Source organism: Furipterus horrens, unplaced genomic scaffold (genome assembly GCF_987537825.1).
Source record: "Furipterus horrens unplaced genomic scaffold, mFurHor1.1.pri manual_scaffold_10, whole genome shotgun sequence".
In the NCBI taxonomy this organism is placed as follows: domain Eukaryota; kingdom Metazoa; phylum Chordata; class Mammalia; order Chiroptera; family Furipteridae; genus Furipterus; species Furipterus horrens.
In genome coordinates, this window is record NW_028327180.1 from 33045245 (window position 1) to 33060642 (window position 15398).

Sequence of the window (15398 nt, forward strand, 5' to 3'; positions counted from 1 at the left end):
ATGAAGCCTCTCATTGTATTTGTTCTTCTCATCTTTTGGAACCCAGTGCTGGCAGGTACAATGGAAATCTTCCTGAGGGGGGTCTTTTGTCTAGAAGAACAATTCCACTAAGCAAACTGTGAATGTCCCCCCACCATGGACCCTTTAATTTTCAGTGTGGACAAAGCATCAAGCTGCTGTGATGTTAGCAAGATCTAAGCTTGAATCTTGGCTCCCCACTGTTTAGCTGTACTGCTGTAGGCAAAAGTCTGAGCTTCTCTGATTCTTAGTCTCTTCACTTACAGTACATAAATAATAATACTAACTTCAGAGACTTACAAGAATTAAATGCATAGACTATATCTATACATAATATGTGCAGTGCCAGACTTATGAGAAGTATTATATTTTCATTAGTAATACCCCATCCTCTTTTGCAACTATTTTGTCTCTAATTTAGGAATATATCTAGTCATACTAGCCAAAACCAGCCAATAGTGTTACTATTTGTAGATTTCATAGGTCCACAGTGGAACAGATTTGAAACTGCTTCTTCCAAGAGAATGAGTGAGCTTTATGTGACATACGAAATGTCTGATCTGATGAGGTAACAGGTAGAGAGACATGAGGGAAAACACTGACTGGCCTCATGTTCTGACTTTAGAATTTCGTCTTAAATATCCTCTTCACTCAGTGTTATTGAATCAATTCAAATCCAAATGCTATAGAGTCCTATTTAAATCCTCACCCTCCCTGAAGTATTCTCTAGGCAAATGAACCAGATTTTCAGATCACGTGACTCAACAAACTACATTTAAGAACCCATAAGATCCAGGCCTCTAAAGGTATTGATGGAACCAGTTCCACTATGGTTTATGGCAATGGATTATGCTCTCTAGACAGTCAAAGGTTGCATATAGTCTATAATATTCTGTTTATGTCTTATACATTTCCTTAGCTAGTCTTGTCTCATATGTGGACCATTGCACTTCATCTGCTTGGGCTTCTATCTTGCTAGCTAAGTAACCCTGATCCCTTCTTTTTTCCTATAGGACAATTACCCTCCAGGGCATGATGACTTAGATAGGGTATGAGATGGCCTGAAGTATCTACAGATGGCCAAATATTGGCACTCTGCTCCTTTTAACACCCTCTTACATATGAACATAAAAAAAACATTCATATTTTGATGATTCTGTGGAGTAGCATGACTACAAAACTGTTAGCCCAGCTCAGAGTGCCATAACAAAATACTGCACACTGCATGGTTTAAATAACTTTTATTTTCTCATAGTTCTAAAGGCTGGTAAGTCCAAGATCAACTGCAGGTTGCTTCAGTTTCTGACGAGAGTTATATCTCTGGCTTATAGACTGCCATCTTCTTTCTGTGTCTTCCACCAATAAGGTCACCAATCCTAATTCCTTAGGGCCTCATTCTTATGTCCTCATTTAAATTTAATTCCCTTCTAAAGTCCCTGTCTCCAAATATAGTCACACTGAGGATTAGGGTTTTGACATATGAATTGGCGGGGAGGAGAGGGAAGGGAGGCTTCAAATCAATCCATAGCAGAAGTTATCAACTAGAATCAATTAGAATCAATCATTTTGACCTAGTCTCCTTGGACTTTTTTTTTAATGGATGGATCTGTCATTTTATGGTCCATAAAGGCCTATAGTGAATTATATTTCCATTCATTTTCTTTCCAGGCTTGAATCCACTATCATCAGAACTGTACAAGAAATGTTATGGAAATGGCACCTGCAGACTTGAGTGCTACGAAAGTGAGATGTTAGTTGCCTACTGTATGTTTCAGCTGGAGTGGTGTGTCAAAGGAAACCCTGAGCCCTGACATGAGAAGCCAGTGAATGCCAATGAACTTCCAAGTCCTGGACCAGCCCCTGCCATCTTTCACACAGCCAAGGAACTTAAACTGTGACACTGTGATGTGCCCACAAATGTTGGTTTTTAGCATTATTATAAGCCTTCAGAGTTGTATGATTTTGGATTTTAAAAGCTGGGCTGCAGCCTTCCTACAAACAACCAAGCTTCTCATGAAAACAACTTAGAATATATTTTCTCACTTCAAAGTGATAGCCGTGCTCTCCTCAGTGTCTGTTTACCTCTTTACTCATAGCAAAGATGTCTTCATTATTCACCAAGCTTCAAATTATAAAGCCATCTATTTATACCTAGGCTTCATCATCCCTTCGGCTTCCCACATCCCTTCTCTTTGATTCCCCATATGCAGAAGAGCAGGCCTGCTCTGGCCCTCTGATGACCTTGTGTACCTCTCACATAAACCACATAGGCAAGGCTAAACTGAAGGCTGACTCAAGTTTTTGGGGTTCTTTTTTTTTAATATTTTATGTATTTTTTTTTAGACAGAGGGGAAAGGATAAATAAAGAGAGGGAGAGAAGCATCTATGTGAGAGAGAAACACCGATTGGTTGCCTATTGTACGTGTCTTCAACCAGGGACAGAACTCGCAACCCAGGCATATGCCCTGACCAGGAATTGAACCAGTGACCTTTTACTTTGTGGGATGATGCTCCAACCACCTGAGCCACACCAGTCAGGGCAAGGCTTGAGTCTTGACTGAGCCTGACCCTGCAATTCTCGTTGTGATGGGCTGCCATCAAGCAGGTCCTCAGTCATCTCCCTTGACTACTCTCTTCCTTTTAATTTATTTATTTGTCTATTCTATACCTGCACACCATTGTATTTTTTTTTTTATTTTTTTTTTTACACCATTGTATTTTAGAAGCCAATAACTTGCTGTCTAGTTTCACAAGTTCACAGTTGGAGAGAAATTTTGCCTCAAAACAAACCACACCCCAAGTCTAACCTATCCTTACTTCAGATGAGATTAAGATGAGATTTTGGACTTAAAAGAGTTAATGCTGAAATGAATAATGGCTTTAGGGTATGTCGGGAGAGGTAAATATATTTTACATGTGAGAACAACATGAATTTGGGGGGACTAGAGGGTAGACTGCTATAGACTGAATTGTGTGCCCCCAAGAAACATATGTTGATGTTTTAACCCAGTTTCTCAGAATGTGATCTTACTTAAAAATATGGTCGTTGCAGATGTTAAGATGAGATCATTAGGATGACCCCCAATCCAATATGACTGATGTCCTTTTACAAAGGGAACATTTGGGCACAGACACATGCAAAGTAGGAGAACACCAGGTGAAGATAATGTTAGAGATTGGAGTGTTGCTTCCATAAACTGAGAAATGCCAGAAAACCACCAGAAGCTGGGTGAGAGGCATGAAACAGATTCTCCCTCACAGCCTTCAGGAAGAACCCACCCTGCTGACATCTTGCTCTTACATTTTATAGCCTTCAGAACAATGGTACAATAAATTTCCATTGTTTAAGCCACCTGGTTTGTGCTACTACCTTACGGCAGGCCTCGCACACTAATACAGGCAGTCACTGCTAGAGTTGCTTTGGGAAGTAATTTAAAAAAATAAATTCTGCAAGTAATTTAAAAAAATAAATTCTGAAATCGATTGTAGTAATGGTTATACAACTCTGTGAATATACTGAACACTACTAAATTATACACTTTAAAGGGATGACTTTTATGGTATTATAGAATGTGAATTATAGATCAGTAAAGTCATTTAAAAAGAAAACTAACATGCAGCTAACCTATGTCTGAGAAATTCCACTCATAGGTATTGACCCAAGAGAAATAAAAGCTTATTTTCACAAAATTATCTGTACAAGAATGTTCACTGCAGCTTTATCATAATAGCTAAAAATGTGCAAATATCTCAGAAGTGCCTCAAGAAAAGAATAGATAATAAACTGCAGTATATGGTAGAATGCTATGCAGCAATAAAAAGGAATGGACTATAGGTATAAGCAAAATCATGGAAAACGTAAAAATATTACCTGAGTGAAGATAAAATTCTTACACAAGAGAGTATGTACTTTAATGATATCATACATATAAAGTTCTACAACAGGCAAACTTAACCATGGTTAATATAAAACATAACAGCAGTTGCCACTCAGAAAATACAAACTTGGCGGCAGATATCAAGTGGAAAGGGGAAATTATGGAATTTCCTAGAGTGATGTAAATGTCTGGGGTCTTGATAAGATTTAAATTACATAGATATATGCTTTTGTCAAAGTTCTTAGAATGGTCCACCCAAGATTTTTGCATTTCATTGTATGTAAATTTTATTTCTAAAAATTCACATTAAAAGAAACTATTAAAGTCTAAGTAATATCATTAATATCATCCTGAAGCATTTAGGAATAGGTGTATTGATGTTTGTAACTTACTTTGAAGTGCATCCAAACAGGTAGGTGGATTGTTGCATATATATTTTTCACATTCACAGAACTGAGTTTTTTGTGTGGAGTTGCAGAGCTTATATTGGCCTTAGACTATTGGCATAAGTTCAGTTGTATGTGGAGAAGGGGGTGGACACAGGGGGACAATTTTTGCAAAGATTCCTGGAAGGAGAGAGAAATATGGACTTCATAGAATGGTATGTCTTTTCCTTCAGACCACATAAACACCTGCCTGAGTTCTGTTCAGAAAAGAGATTGCAGAAAGTAGCAGGAAATACTATTTTTATAAGAGATTCTGTGAGACCTGAGACCATGAGCAACATTGATTGGATGCTTAGGTAGTGAAGAAAGAAAAAAAAAAAAAGAAGACAGGGAATTTAACTCAGAAATTATTTCCATAGGAGACACAACAAATACCCTTAAAGAGGAACACAGCAGACACAGAAACAGAGAGGCTAAAGACATTGTTTTAATGAAATGTGCTACTGAGAAGGATCTGGGTCCCCAGAGAAAATCAGCAGGAGTATCAGATACAACTATTTTGGAGTCAGTTTAGGTACATACATCTCGGATACACAGCACAGATTTACAATATCACACATAACATACAATAGTTCTTTTTTCCCACAAGATCTCCTGCAAAAACCTTTCATTCGCCAGCAAGTAGAAAATTATTTTCTTAGGTAAGCATTCGCTCCACTTCTAACTGCCAACAGAAACAAAGGTAAAAATTAACAATGTCCTCTAGGGTCATAGGATCGCTTATAAATTAGATTGTAGGCTACACTTTATATGTTTTTAATGTCAAATTGCACAGGGTTAAATCATACCAGTCGTGTTATGGCTGAATTCTGCTTTTTCGGGTGCTTTTAAGTTATTTTCCAGCGATCCTGTTATTAGTCTTCAGTTCCCATGGTCCCCGCTTTCATGTGCAAGCCGCAGGGCCCAGCAGATTCAGCTTGGTACGATTTGCAATGGAAAGACTGTTTAGACCTGGGAATTTTCCCAGGAGACTTCAGAGGCCCCATTCCAGGAGGCATGCAGGGCCTGGGACAGTACCAAGCAGTATGAGATTGTCACAGTGTTTGCTTGAAGAAGGAATGATCACTGACCTGGAGTTACAAAGGTCAGGGGTTCTGGCCCTACATTTCCAGCAATATTCTTTGTGACTTTTTGCCAAGTGCTGTACTACCTGCCTTGGCTTAATCACAAGGTACCAGTGAAAACGCCCCAAGGGATAACGAGTGTGAAGTGATCTGAGTAGCTAAAACACAGACTTAAATCTGTTGTTAGTATTTTTCCTAATCTTAAGACCTGGTTGCCCCCTGGAAGCTGAGGGATGCGGGAGGAAGGGGAGGAAGGCAGTTTAAGAAGGCCGGGGTGGCTCTGTCACCCTACCGAATTATCCATTCTGTGTGCTAAGCCTCATCATTCTCTCCCAGCTGGTCCATGGAACCTTTGTGGTATGAGGGTAATCGATGTGGTATGACCAAAAGCCACTGACAAGCAAATTTGCAATTAGCCCTGGGACACCTCTCTGAGGACAAAGTTGTGCAGTGGAGACACAATGCAAAGTGTCCAGAGGACCTGCCATTCAGCACAGCAACAGCAATCTCAATGCCATCCTCATCTGTGCCTCTCCTTGGAATACTTCACGCTCGGCCCTTAAGTGTAACCTTTTGACTATGGAGGTTAAGGGCCAAGGGTCAAAGCTTTCTGCAGACCCCAGCAAATCAGAAGCAAAACAGCTTGGAGGAGCTCCATTTTAATGACTTAAGTGGATTATCAAGTCGCTGGCTTCTGTCCAGAGAATGAAAATTCTGAGCCCTCAAACTGATGTTCCAGAGGATATCATGATGCTGTATGTCTGAACAACCAGCTCTGCATGCTGGTTCTGCTCAGTATCATATTTGTCTTCATTTCTAAATCTGTGAGAAATCACACAGGTAACTGACTTAGGAGTACAAGTTCTAAGAGTTCTAAAGGAACGACCTTCCTGTCCCCCCAGTCCTACATGTTCTCTAAAGGTCTCATGCTTTTGCTCCGCTCCACTTTGGCCAATACCTTGAATCCAACCTTCCCCTCAAACTTGACAAAGTCCCCAGACCAAAATCCAGAACCTGTTTCTTCTCTGAAGAGAGTCACCTCGTATTATGCATCTTTATCACCTTCTCTTCATTCCCTGGAACAGGCCAGAGCATCCATCTTTGCTCACTCCTCTCCCTGCTCCTGCTTTTCTCATCCAAGTCCTTCTTTCTTCTCATTCTCAGAGAACCTTCCACCCTCTTTCCCTTCACTCTTTATAATTCTGCAAGGAATGGATTTCATTTTACCTGGCGAAACAAAGGAGAGCAAGACAAGGACCCCAAGGACCAAGAATAAGCTCCTCATGGCTGAGCCAATCAGCAAAGAGGCAGCTGAGAGACAAAGGCGAGTTGCTCTATATGTAGCTCTCAAGAAATGGGGTGGGGGTGGGGGTAGAGGGAACCTGCCTGGCTGGTGAACCTTTCAAGAACAAGAACATCTGCTTGCTCCACTGAGCAGTTCAATAAACTAAAGGTCTGACTTTGAACATGACGTCTCTCCATTAAAACACACTTCCTGTGTGCTGCTTACATGCTGGCAACTGAATTCACACTGTGTCAACACCCTGTTCCGAGTCCTGATAGGATACGGTGTACCTATCTTTTTTTTTTTTTTTTTTTTTTTGTGGGAACAGATAACTGGTTTATTGGGGGAACAAAGGAAGGAGGAAGGGGTTAAGGGGAAAGGCAATTCCCTGGACTGACTCAATGGCCGTAGGAGCAAGGGAAACTGGTGGCAGAGGGGGTAGGGGTAGCTCCCGGTCCTCCTCGTGGGCCCGTAGGAGCAAGGGAATAGGGGAGGGTGATTCCTGGTCCTCCTCATGGGCCTGTAGGAATCGCCACGAACACTTCTGCAGGCACCTTTTTTATACACCTTTCGGTGAGGGGGAGTTTGCTTATTGACATATTCAGTAGGTCATTTACATCTCATTGCTTTCCCCCTCCCACACCAGCTTAGTTAACATATCAGGCTAAGCCATTAGCATTTCCTGTGGGAAAGTTTCAGTCCATCAACATGTCTTTTGGGAACTGCTAAGTCCAGGGCCAGGTTGATTACCAAAGTCCAAAGTCCAGGTGTCCATGATCTGACACTAGTGAGCTCCTTTAATTCTTTTTTTTTTTTTTTCAGATTTAATGTGTTTTATTGATTAAAATATTACATTTGTGCCAATTTCCCTTCCCTCTGCTCCCCTCCACCTGGTGGCCCCCCTCCCTCCAGTTGTCCCCCCCTTTTAGATTATGTCCATTAGTTGTGCATACAGTTCCTCCCAACCTCTCTCCGTCTATTCCATTCCCTCCTACCATGATCCCCAATTCCTATATCATCTCCCTCCCTCTCCCCACTCCCCCTCCCTGTTGACCTCCCCCCAATATGCTTCCCGTACCCACAGTTCCTTTTCCACTCTCGTTGCCTGTTTAGTTTGCCTTTGTTTCATCTCCTTAGCTTCTGTTTTTTAAACCAGTCCCTTTAACATCTCATATAACAGTGGTTTGGATCTAATGAACTCTTTCAGTTTTATTTTGTCCTGGAAACACTTTCTCTGTCCTTCTATTCTGAATGACAATTTCGCTGGATAGAGTATTCGTGGTTGTAGGTTTTGGATTTTCATTACTTTGAATATTTCTTGCCAGTCCCTTCTTGCCTGTAGGGTCTCTCTTGAGAAGTCAGCTGATAGTCTAATTGGGACCCCTTTGTACATAATTCTTTTCTTCTCTCTTGCTGCTTTTAAGATTCTCTCTTTATCTTTAATTTTTGACATTTTGATTATGATGTGTCTTGGAGTGGTTCTCCCTGGGTCCAGTCTCTTGGGAACTCTCCTTGCTTCCTGGACCTGCAAGTCTATTCCCTTCCCCAAGTCTGGGACGTTCTCCTTTATTATATTTTCACTCAATTTTTCAAGTTCTAGTTCATCTTCCTCGCTCTCTGGCAAACCAATGATTCTTATGTTGGGCCTTTTATAGTTGTCCCAGAGGTTTCTGATCCTCTCATTGTTGCTTCCCATTTCCTCTCGCTGCATTGGTTGACTGCTTGTTCCTTCTCCATATTCCAGTTTGTTGAAATGAACTCTGGATTTTTTTTCCTCACCATCTGTCTCATATGTGGTTTTGTTCCTTTCGTTATGAATGTTTTTCGCTTCTTTCTTATCTTTTTCCTGCTCTTTTGTGAATTCTGTAAGCCACCTGATAACAATGGCCCAGAACTGAGCCTCTGACAGGTTTCTTATCTGTTCATCTGTCAGGTTCTCTATCTGTTGTCTGGTGAGCTGTGCCACCGGGATTTCTATAGTTGTCTGCCTCATTTTGACAGATGCGTTTTGTTTTCTTGGGCTGGCTGTCGGGGGCAGTGCCTGTGTACGCGTCACAAGTCAGCGACTGGCACCTGTCTGCGACCTATTTCGCAGCCCTGTGGTGCTTTCTTTGGGGGCGGGGGTCCAAGATGGATTCACACAGTTATTCAGCTAGGAGACCGGGATCCGTCCTCCCGCCCCCCCTGGGCCTCACTGTTCAAGGCTGGTTTATAACTTCATATGTTGGGCTTCCGTGTAGTTTTATTTTCTGGAATTTCTAGTTATCCTTTGTTCTGAAGTAGTTGTATTCCTCTCTAGTTGTAGAGGGAGACCTAGCGTGTCCGTCTAAGCCTCCATCTTGGCCGGAAGTCCCCGGTGTACCTATCTTTGTATCTTCATTGTTCATCCACTTAGCAAATGCCTATAATGTGCAAAGAATCATAAGGCTACCTTATAGAGCTGACGAAGTGTTTTCAATAGTTGTTTTCAATTTCACACAGAAAAAATTTTTTAAGCCCAGTTAGATATTATTCTCCCATTTTAAAAACAAAGAACATGAGGCTGAGGTGAAATACAGGACTTGCCCAAGTTGCCATGAGTTGTAAATGGCAGCAGCAAGGCTTACACACAAGCACGCCTAAGTGCTGAGCACAGAGATACTGGACAGCCCAGCCCAGTTCTAGAGTAGCTACAGTCTATTTAGGGAAATGAGAGCATCCCAAAGAGCATGGGAAAATCCCTGTAACACCACCAATGTACGTCTGGGAAGAACCCTGAGACTTACAGATCCCCATGGAACCTATGCGATATTCTGGGTAATGTGCGATATACAAGGAATTTATGACAGAACTCTTGCTTTTAGGAAATAAAGGTCAACAGTTTGACAGTTTACAGAGTGTTCTAGCTTTATGAAAGCTCCATCTGTTGTTGTATAAAAAATAAATCAATAGAACCCAGAATCGGGCGATCTGACTTCAGATCTGGGCTCGGTGAGGCCCTTACTTCACTTCTCTAAATGCCAGCTTTCTCTCCTGTAAAACTGGCTGTGCACCCTCAGTGCTACCTTATCGCCAAGGCTTGCTGTGAGGCCAAGTAAAGCAATTCTTCTGAACAGTCCTTTAAAAATGTACATCGAAGGGATAGTCAGACCCATATGACAGGAGAAGACATTTAAAACTAGAGATGGCAGAGAGAGTATTCCAACTAGAGTGGAACCAACTCTTCCATCACTCTGTCCCATGTGTTTTCCACTACATTAAATATATAGATATTTATATGTGTACTTATACATAATTCAGTCACTTTGGTGGAGTCTGGTTTTCTATCTGCAGGAAAGCTGTGATGTGATTGAGTTTGCAAATGTGGAAAGACACATAGGAGAAGCTCAGAGTTAAAAAAAAAAAAGAAAAGAAAAAGAAAAAGAAAAGTCCCTCAGTAGAGAAAGAATGGAAGACATGAGTTTGGAGGACCCCAAAGGGAAATAAGCAAGCAAGTACAAGTGTACTAAGTGGTCCTGAGGGGACCACTTTCTAAGCTAGAGCATTAAGTACAGCCAGACAGGCATTCTTTCACCCCATCTTGCTCTGATCTCTTCTCCAGCAAACCTCCTTGGCCTCCAACTCTGCTTGTTCCACTGCGCCCTCCTGAACCCCAGTTCCTTGTACTTCCATCTTCTCCCAAGCAAGCTTTTCTACCTCTGTGTCCCAGTGAAACGCTGAATTCCCTCTGAGGATGCTGCTTCCTAGTAGCCTTTGCTGCTGGAACACTGTTCATCAGCTGGGGCTCCAAAAACCATGGACCAGGCAAGCAGCATTCTACGACCTCCTAACAGCCCCGTGCTGTTTCGGGAACAATACCAGACAGGATCCTGACACCGCCTTTCGCTCACCCCACCCACACTGAATTGATCATTAAATCTTACCAGTTCTGCCTCCAATATATAGCTCACGCCCACCCATTTCTCTTCCTCTTCACTGTCACCTTGCAAATCAAGGCATTGCCATCTGTCATTAATTAAGTGACTTCCTAACTAATCTCCCGTATCATTTTTACATATTTACCATTTATCCTTATGCACTAATCAAAATGACCTTTATAAAATAAACTCAGATCATGCATTTGCCCTCCATAAAACCTTTCACTGGCTTCCTACTGGACTAACATGGAAACTGCTTATGTGGGTGACAAGGGCCAGCCTCATCCGGCACCTGGTGGCCTCTCCCAGCCCAACTCCTCTCCTTTACCCATTCCCTCTATTTCACTTTTCTCAAACATGCCCATCCACACACCCTGGAAATCTGCGTCACCCTCCCCCAGCCTTCACTTAATATTTACTCCTTTAAGGAGATGGTCTCAGCCTCTTGCACAGCATGAATTTTCTTGCACCCTTCCCACTGAAACTATATGCCCCCTTGGTAATTGCTCTGATAGGACCCTTTTTCATTATTAGCATATACTAGAATTCTATGTTCATGTGTTTGTTTCTCTTGATTCAATATTTGCTTCCTCCATTTGGCTCATGTATACCATATATCAATCAAACCCAGTTTGTTTGTTTTTCTTGGACAGTATTAAGTTTCCGAAGGCTGCCATAAAGAAATACCACAAACTGAGCAGCTTTAAAAAAAACCAGAAATGTGTTGTCTCCCAGTTCTGGAGGGTAGGTGTCTGAGAAGTTGGTTCCTTCTGAAGGCTGTGAGGAAAGGGTTTGTTCTGTGTTTGTCACCTGGCTTCTGGTGGCCTTGGGCACTCCAGGGCTTGTCAATGCTGTTCTCCCTGTGTCTTCTCATCGTCTTCCCTCTGTGTGCATCTGTGTATGTATCTAATTTTGCCCTTCAGATAAAGTCCATTGCTTGGCCATTAACCTCCTCCTTAAAAATATCTATACAACTTTATGGTAAAATATATAACCGAATAGTCACAGAGATGTAAACTACAGCATAGGGAATATAGTCAATAATATTCTAATAACTATGCATGGGGCCAGGTGGGTACTTAAAATACCAGGGGTGGACCACTCTGTAAAGTACACAATTGTCTAACCACTATGCTGCGCATCTGAAATTAGTACAGAATAATAGTGAATGTAAACTGTAATTAAAAATAAAAATAAATACATGAAAATGGGGACATTGGGAAAAATTCTGAAAGAACACTGAAAAATAAAAATAAAATTCTTTGAGAAAAATAGTGTATGTTTGTGACCCTAAAAACTAAATAAAATAAAGGATATAATACGTATACAAAACCCCACAAAACAAATGTAGAGCTTCACAAATTACTATAAGGTTAACCCTGTAGTGAACACCACCAAGATCATAAAATGGAACTTTGCAGCCACCTCCGAAACCCCTCCATATACCTCCATCCAATCATAATCCCTCCAAGTTACCCCTACCCTGACTTTTATTATAATCATGTCCTTAAACTTCTTTATCCTTTTATCACCAATTGTGCAGCCTTACAAACAAAAATTTCATCTTGCCCGTTTTTTATCTGATGTATCTTTTGGTCTCTCTCTTTGTCTATATGTCCTCCCTCCTGCTCTCTTACAATGTACCTGTTGAAGAACTTAGGACACTTGGCCTGCAGAGTTACCCACAACCTGGGTTTTCTGGGTTGTATAGCCGCTCATGGTGCAGTTTAACTTGTAGCTCTGTCCTCATATTTTCTGGCAACTTGCAGCTGGATTCAGAAGCTTGATCAGACTCAAGTTCAACCCCATTAACACGACAATAGGTTTTCCTGTGTCTCTTCATCAGGAGGCTTATACTTTCTAGTTGCCTCTCTTTTCTGTGCTTTTGGTACCTGTTGATACTCAACACCGAGATACATTAATTCATCCAGGGCTGTAAAGGTGTAATATTCTAATTGCCAATGGCATATTTTTAAAAATAGAAAAAACAATTTTAAAATTTGTATGGAGCTACAAAAGGCCCTGAATAATCAAAGTAATGCTGAGAAAGAAAAATGCTAGAGGCCTCACACTTCCTGATTTTAAATACATTTCAAACTACAGTAATCAAGACAGTATGGACTGGCATAAAAACAGGCACTTAAACCAGTGGAACAGAATAAGAGCCCAGCAATAAGTTCATGCATCTACTCTTGTCAACTAATATTTTACATGGAGAAACGCAATCTTTTCAATATATAGTAAAAGAACGAAATTATCACTCAAAAAATTAACTGGAAATTAAAGATTTAAATGTAAAACTCGAAAGCATAGAACTCCTAAAACTAAACGGGGGGGCGGGGGGGCAGGCAGCGGGCTCCTTCACATAAAGTCTTGGTGATGATTTTGTGGGATGACACCTAAAGCACAAGCAACAAAATAACTAATAAACAAGAGGGACTACATCAAATGAAAAAGCTTCTTCACAGCAAAGGAAATAAAATCAACAAACTAAAAAGACAACCTACAAAATGGGAAAAGATATTTTCAAACCACACATCTGATAAGGGGTTAATATCCAAAATATATAAAGAACTCAAACAGCTCAGTAGCAAAAATTAAAAAAGCAAATAACCCAGTTAAAAGAGGAGCAAAGGATATAAATAGACACTTTCCAAAGCATATGTTCAAATGGCCAACAAGGACATGAAAGGAGCTCAGCATCACTAATCATCAGGGGAATGCACATCAAAACCATAATGAGATATCACATCACACCTGTGAGCATGACCATTATCAAAAACACAAGACATAACAAATGATGGTGAGGATGTGGAGAAAAGGGAACCCTTGCACACCACTAATACTGTAAATTGGTACAACCCTGTGGAAAACAGTATGGAGGATTCTCACAAAATTAAAAATAGAACTACCATATATGATCTGGAAATTCTATTTCTGGGCATTTATCCAAAGGAAACAAAATCACTCTTCTAAAGAGATAGCCTCACTCCCGTGTTTATTGCAGCATTATGCAAGAGAACACAAATAGACAGAAATTCTCAGATTCAAATCCTGAGAAAGAAAAATTTTCAAAACTCTATATCTGGACACAGTGAGATTCTCAAATGTAATTTTTTTTAACTTCACAATAACCTATTTATGATACTGACACCAAAACCTAAGGACAAAGAAAGTTACGATATAAAAGATGGAAAATTTATGGCAGCTCTAGAAAAGACTGCTCGTTGTGTATCCCAGTATACTTCCTCCTATTTTTCTTTAGTAATCAGCCACCATTTAGGGCCACTGGGCACTTTCATTCTTTAGATACAGCTCAGCAGTCTATTCACCAATGAGCTTTATAATTTCATAGCTTCTAACAGCTATAAACACCGAAGCCCACAGATGAGATTTGCATTGCCAAGCAGGAACACCTAAGACCCTACTGGCTTACAGAGAGGGGAGTTCTGAAGTGGCCTCTAGCTTTGTATTTTAATGCCATAAAAGTGGGTACCCAGAATAAGTTTAGAATTGTTCTGTCTCCTTGTCTCTTATCATTATGTAACAATCCTCTTTGCCTTTTGGCCCATAAGCATTGTTATTTTTTTGTCTCAAATCCTCCTTTTACAAATGTTCATGTAGCTTCCCCAGCTTTTCACTGAATACAATTTCAATGTGGTAATAGTTAAGATGTGGTATAATGTAAGTAATGAGAAACCCCAGCATGAGAGTGAATTAAGCGAGATAGAGTTGTATTTCCCTCTCGTAGAAAGGAGTCCTAGAAGGAAGTTGAAATGGGTACCGCATTGAGTAGCCGATACACACTTGTAGGAAACCTCATCCCTGTGGTACCATCAGTATCAGGCTCCGCTCAGCCTGGGAGGGGACCATCTGCATCCCTCAGCACCTTATGCTCAGTGAATTGTTGGACACAGTGAGGAGCCATCCTGTCTTTAAGGACTATAAAATATAAGGTATAGAAATGCATTTCATCCACCAGGTGAGTCTCAACACCAGTATTATTTTAACTTTGGGAAGCATGTGTCAGAATATAAACCAAGGAAAATCAAGATTGTACGATATGTGGACTTTGAACCCATAGCAATAAAAACCATTCTTCTTGGGCCAAACCCTCATCGAGGTAACGTTTAGCACAAAATACTCTTAACTGTCTGTGTTCCAGCAGGGCACAAAGACCCATGCCAGGTACCCTTCCTGTGACCCAGCTGACCTAAGAAATTCCAAACCCATAACACTGTTTCTCATCATAAGTTAATAAATTGTGATACTTGTTTTATAGATCAATCTTATGAGCCTGGTTTAGGTGACCCTGGGAGATGGATGTGCTCTGGGAGAGTGGCAAACTAAGAGACATACCCTGGGTTATGGTAAATGCACAAATGCCATAAGTACCCCAGAGTAGGACCATTCTTCTTCAGATATTGACATTGCCTCTCCCCTCAGCCTCTGCATAGGCTTTGCTTGTACAACATCATGTTCTTGTTAATAATGTTACAGTGGACACAACCCAGTTGAGCAATGTTTCAGGGTAAGGGGCGCGCCAACAAAGGTGTTGCTTAAAGGACTGACTTAACTGTTGAAAAGCCTTCTACCTTCCTGAACTCTAATCTTGACCCCTAAGTCCCTCTTGCACAGAACTGTTCCATGAGTCTATCCAAGAGACAAATCAGACCTTATCACTTCCTTGCACTCTAGTTGGTAGTGCCTCTTTAATACTTTCCATCTACATTTATGGAAATTTCACTCCTGGTTTTCTGTGACTTGGCTTTGCCTCCTTCTCCAGCCTCATCTGTAACCCCACATTCTAG

General features: G+C 40.9%; 1 protein-coding gene across 1 annotated transcript; it reads left to right on the top strand.

Annotated features, from left to right (window-relative positions):
• Positions 1-1829, top strand: DEFB134 (defensin beta 134). The gene is made up of 2 exons (XM_090288966.1): positions 1-55; positions 1687-1829. Exons 1-2 carry the CDS (start codon positions 1-3, stop codon positions 1827-1829), a joined length of 198 nt encoding a protein of 65 aa, XP_090145092.1.
• The last annotated feature ends 13569 nt before the right edge of the window (positions 1830-15398 follow it).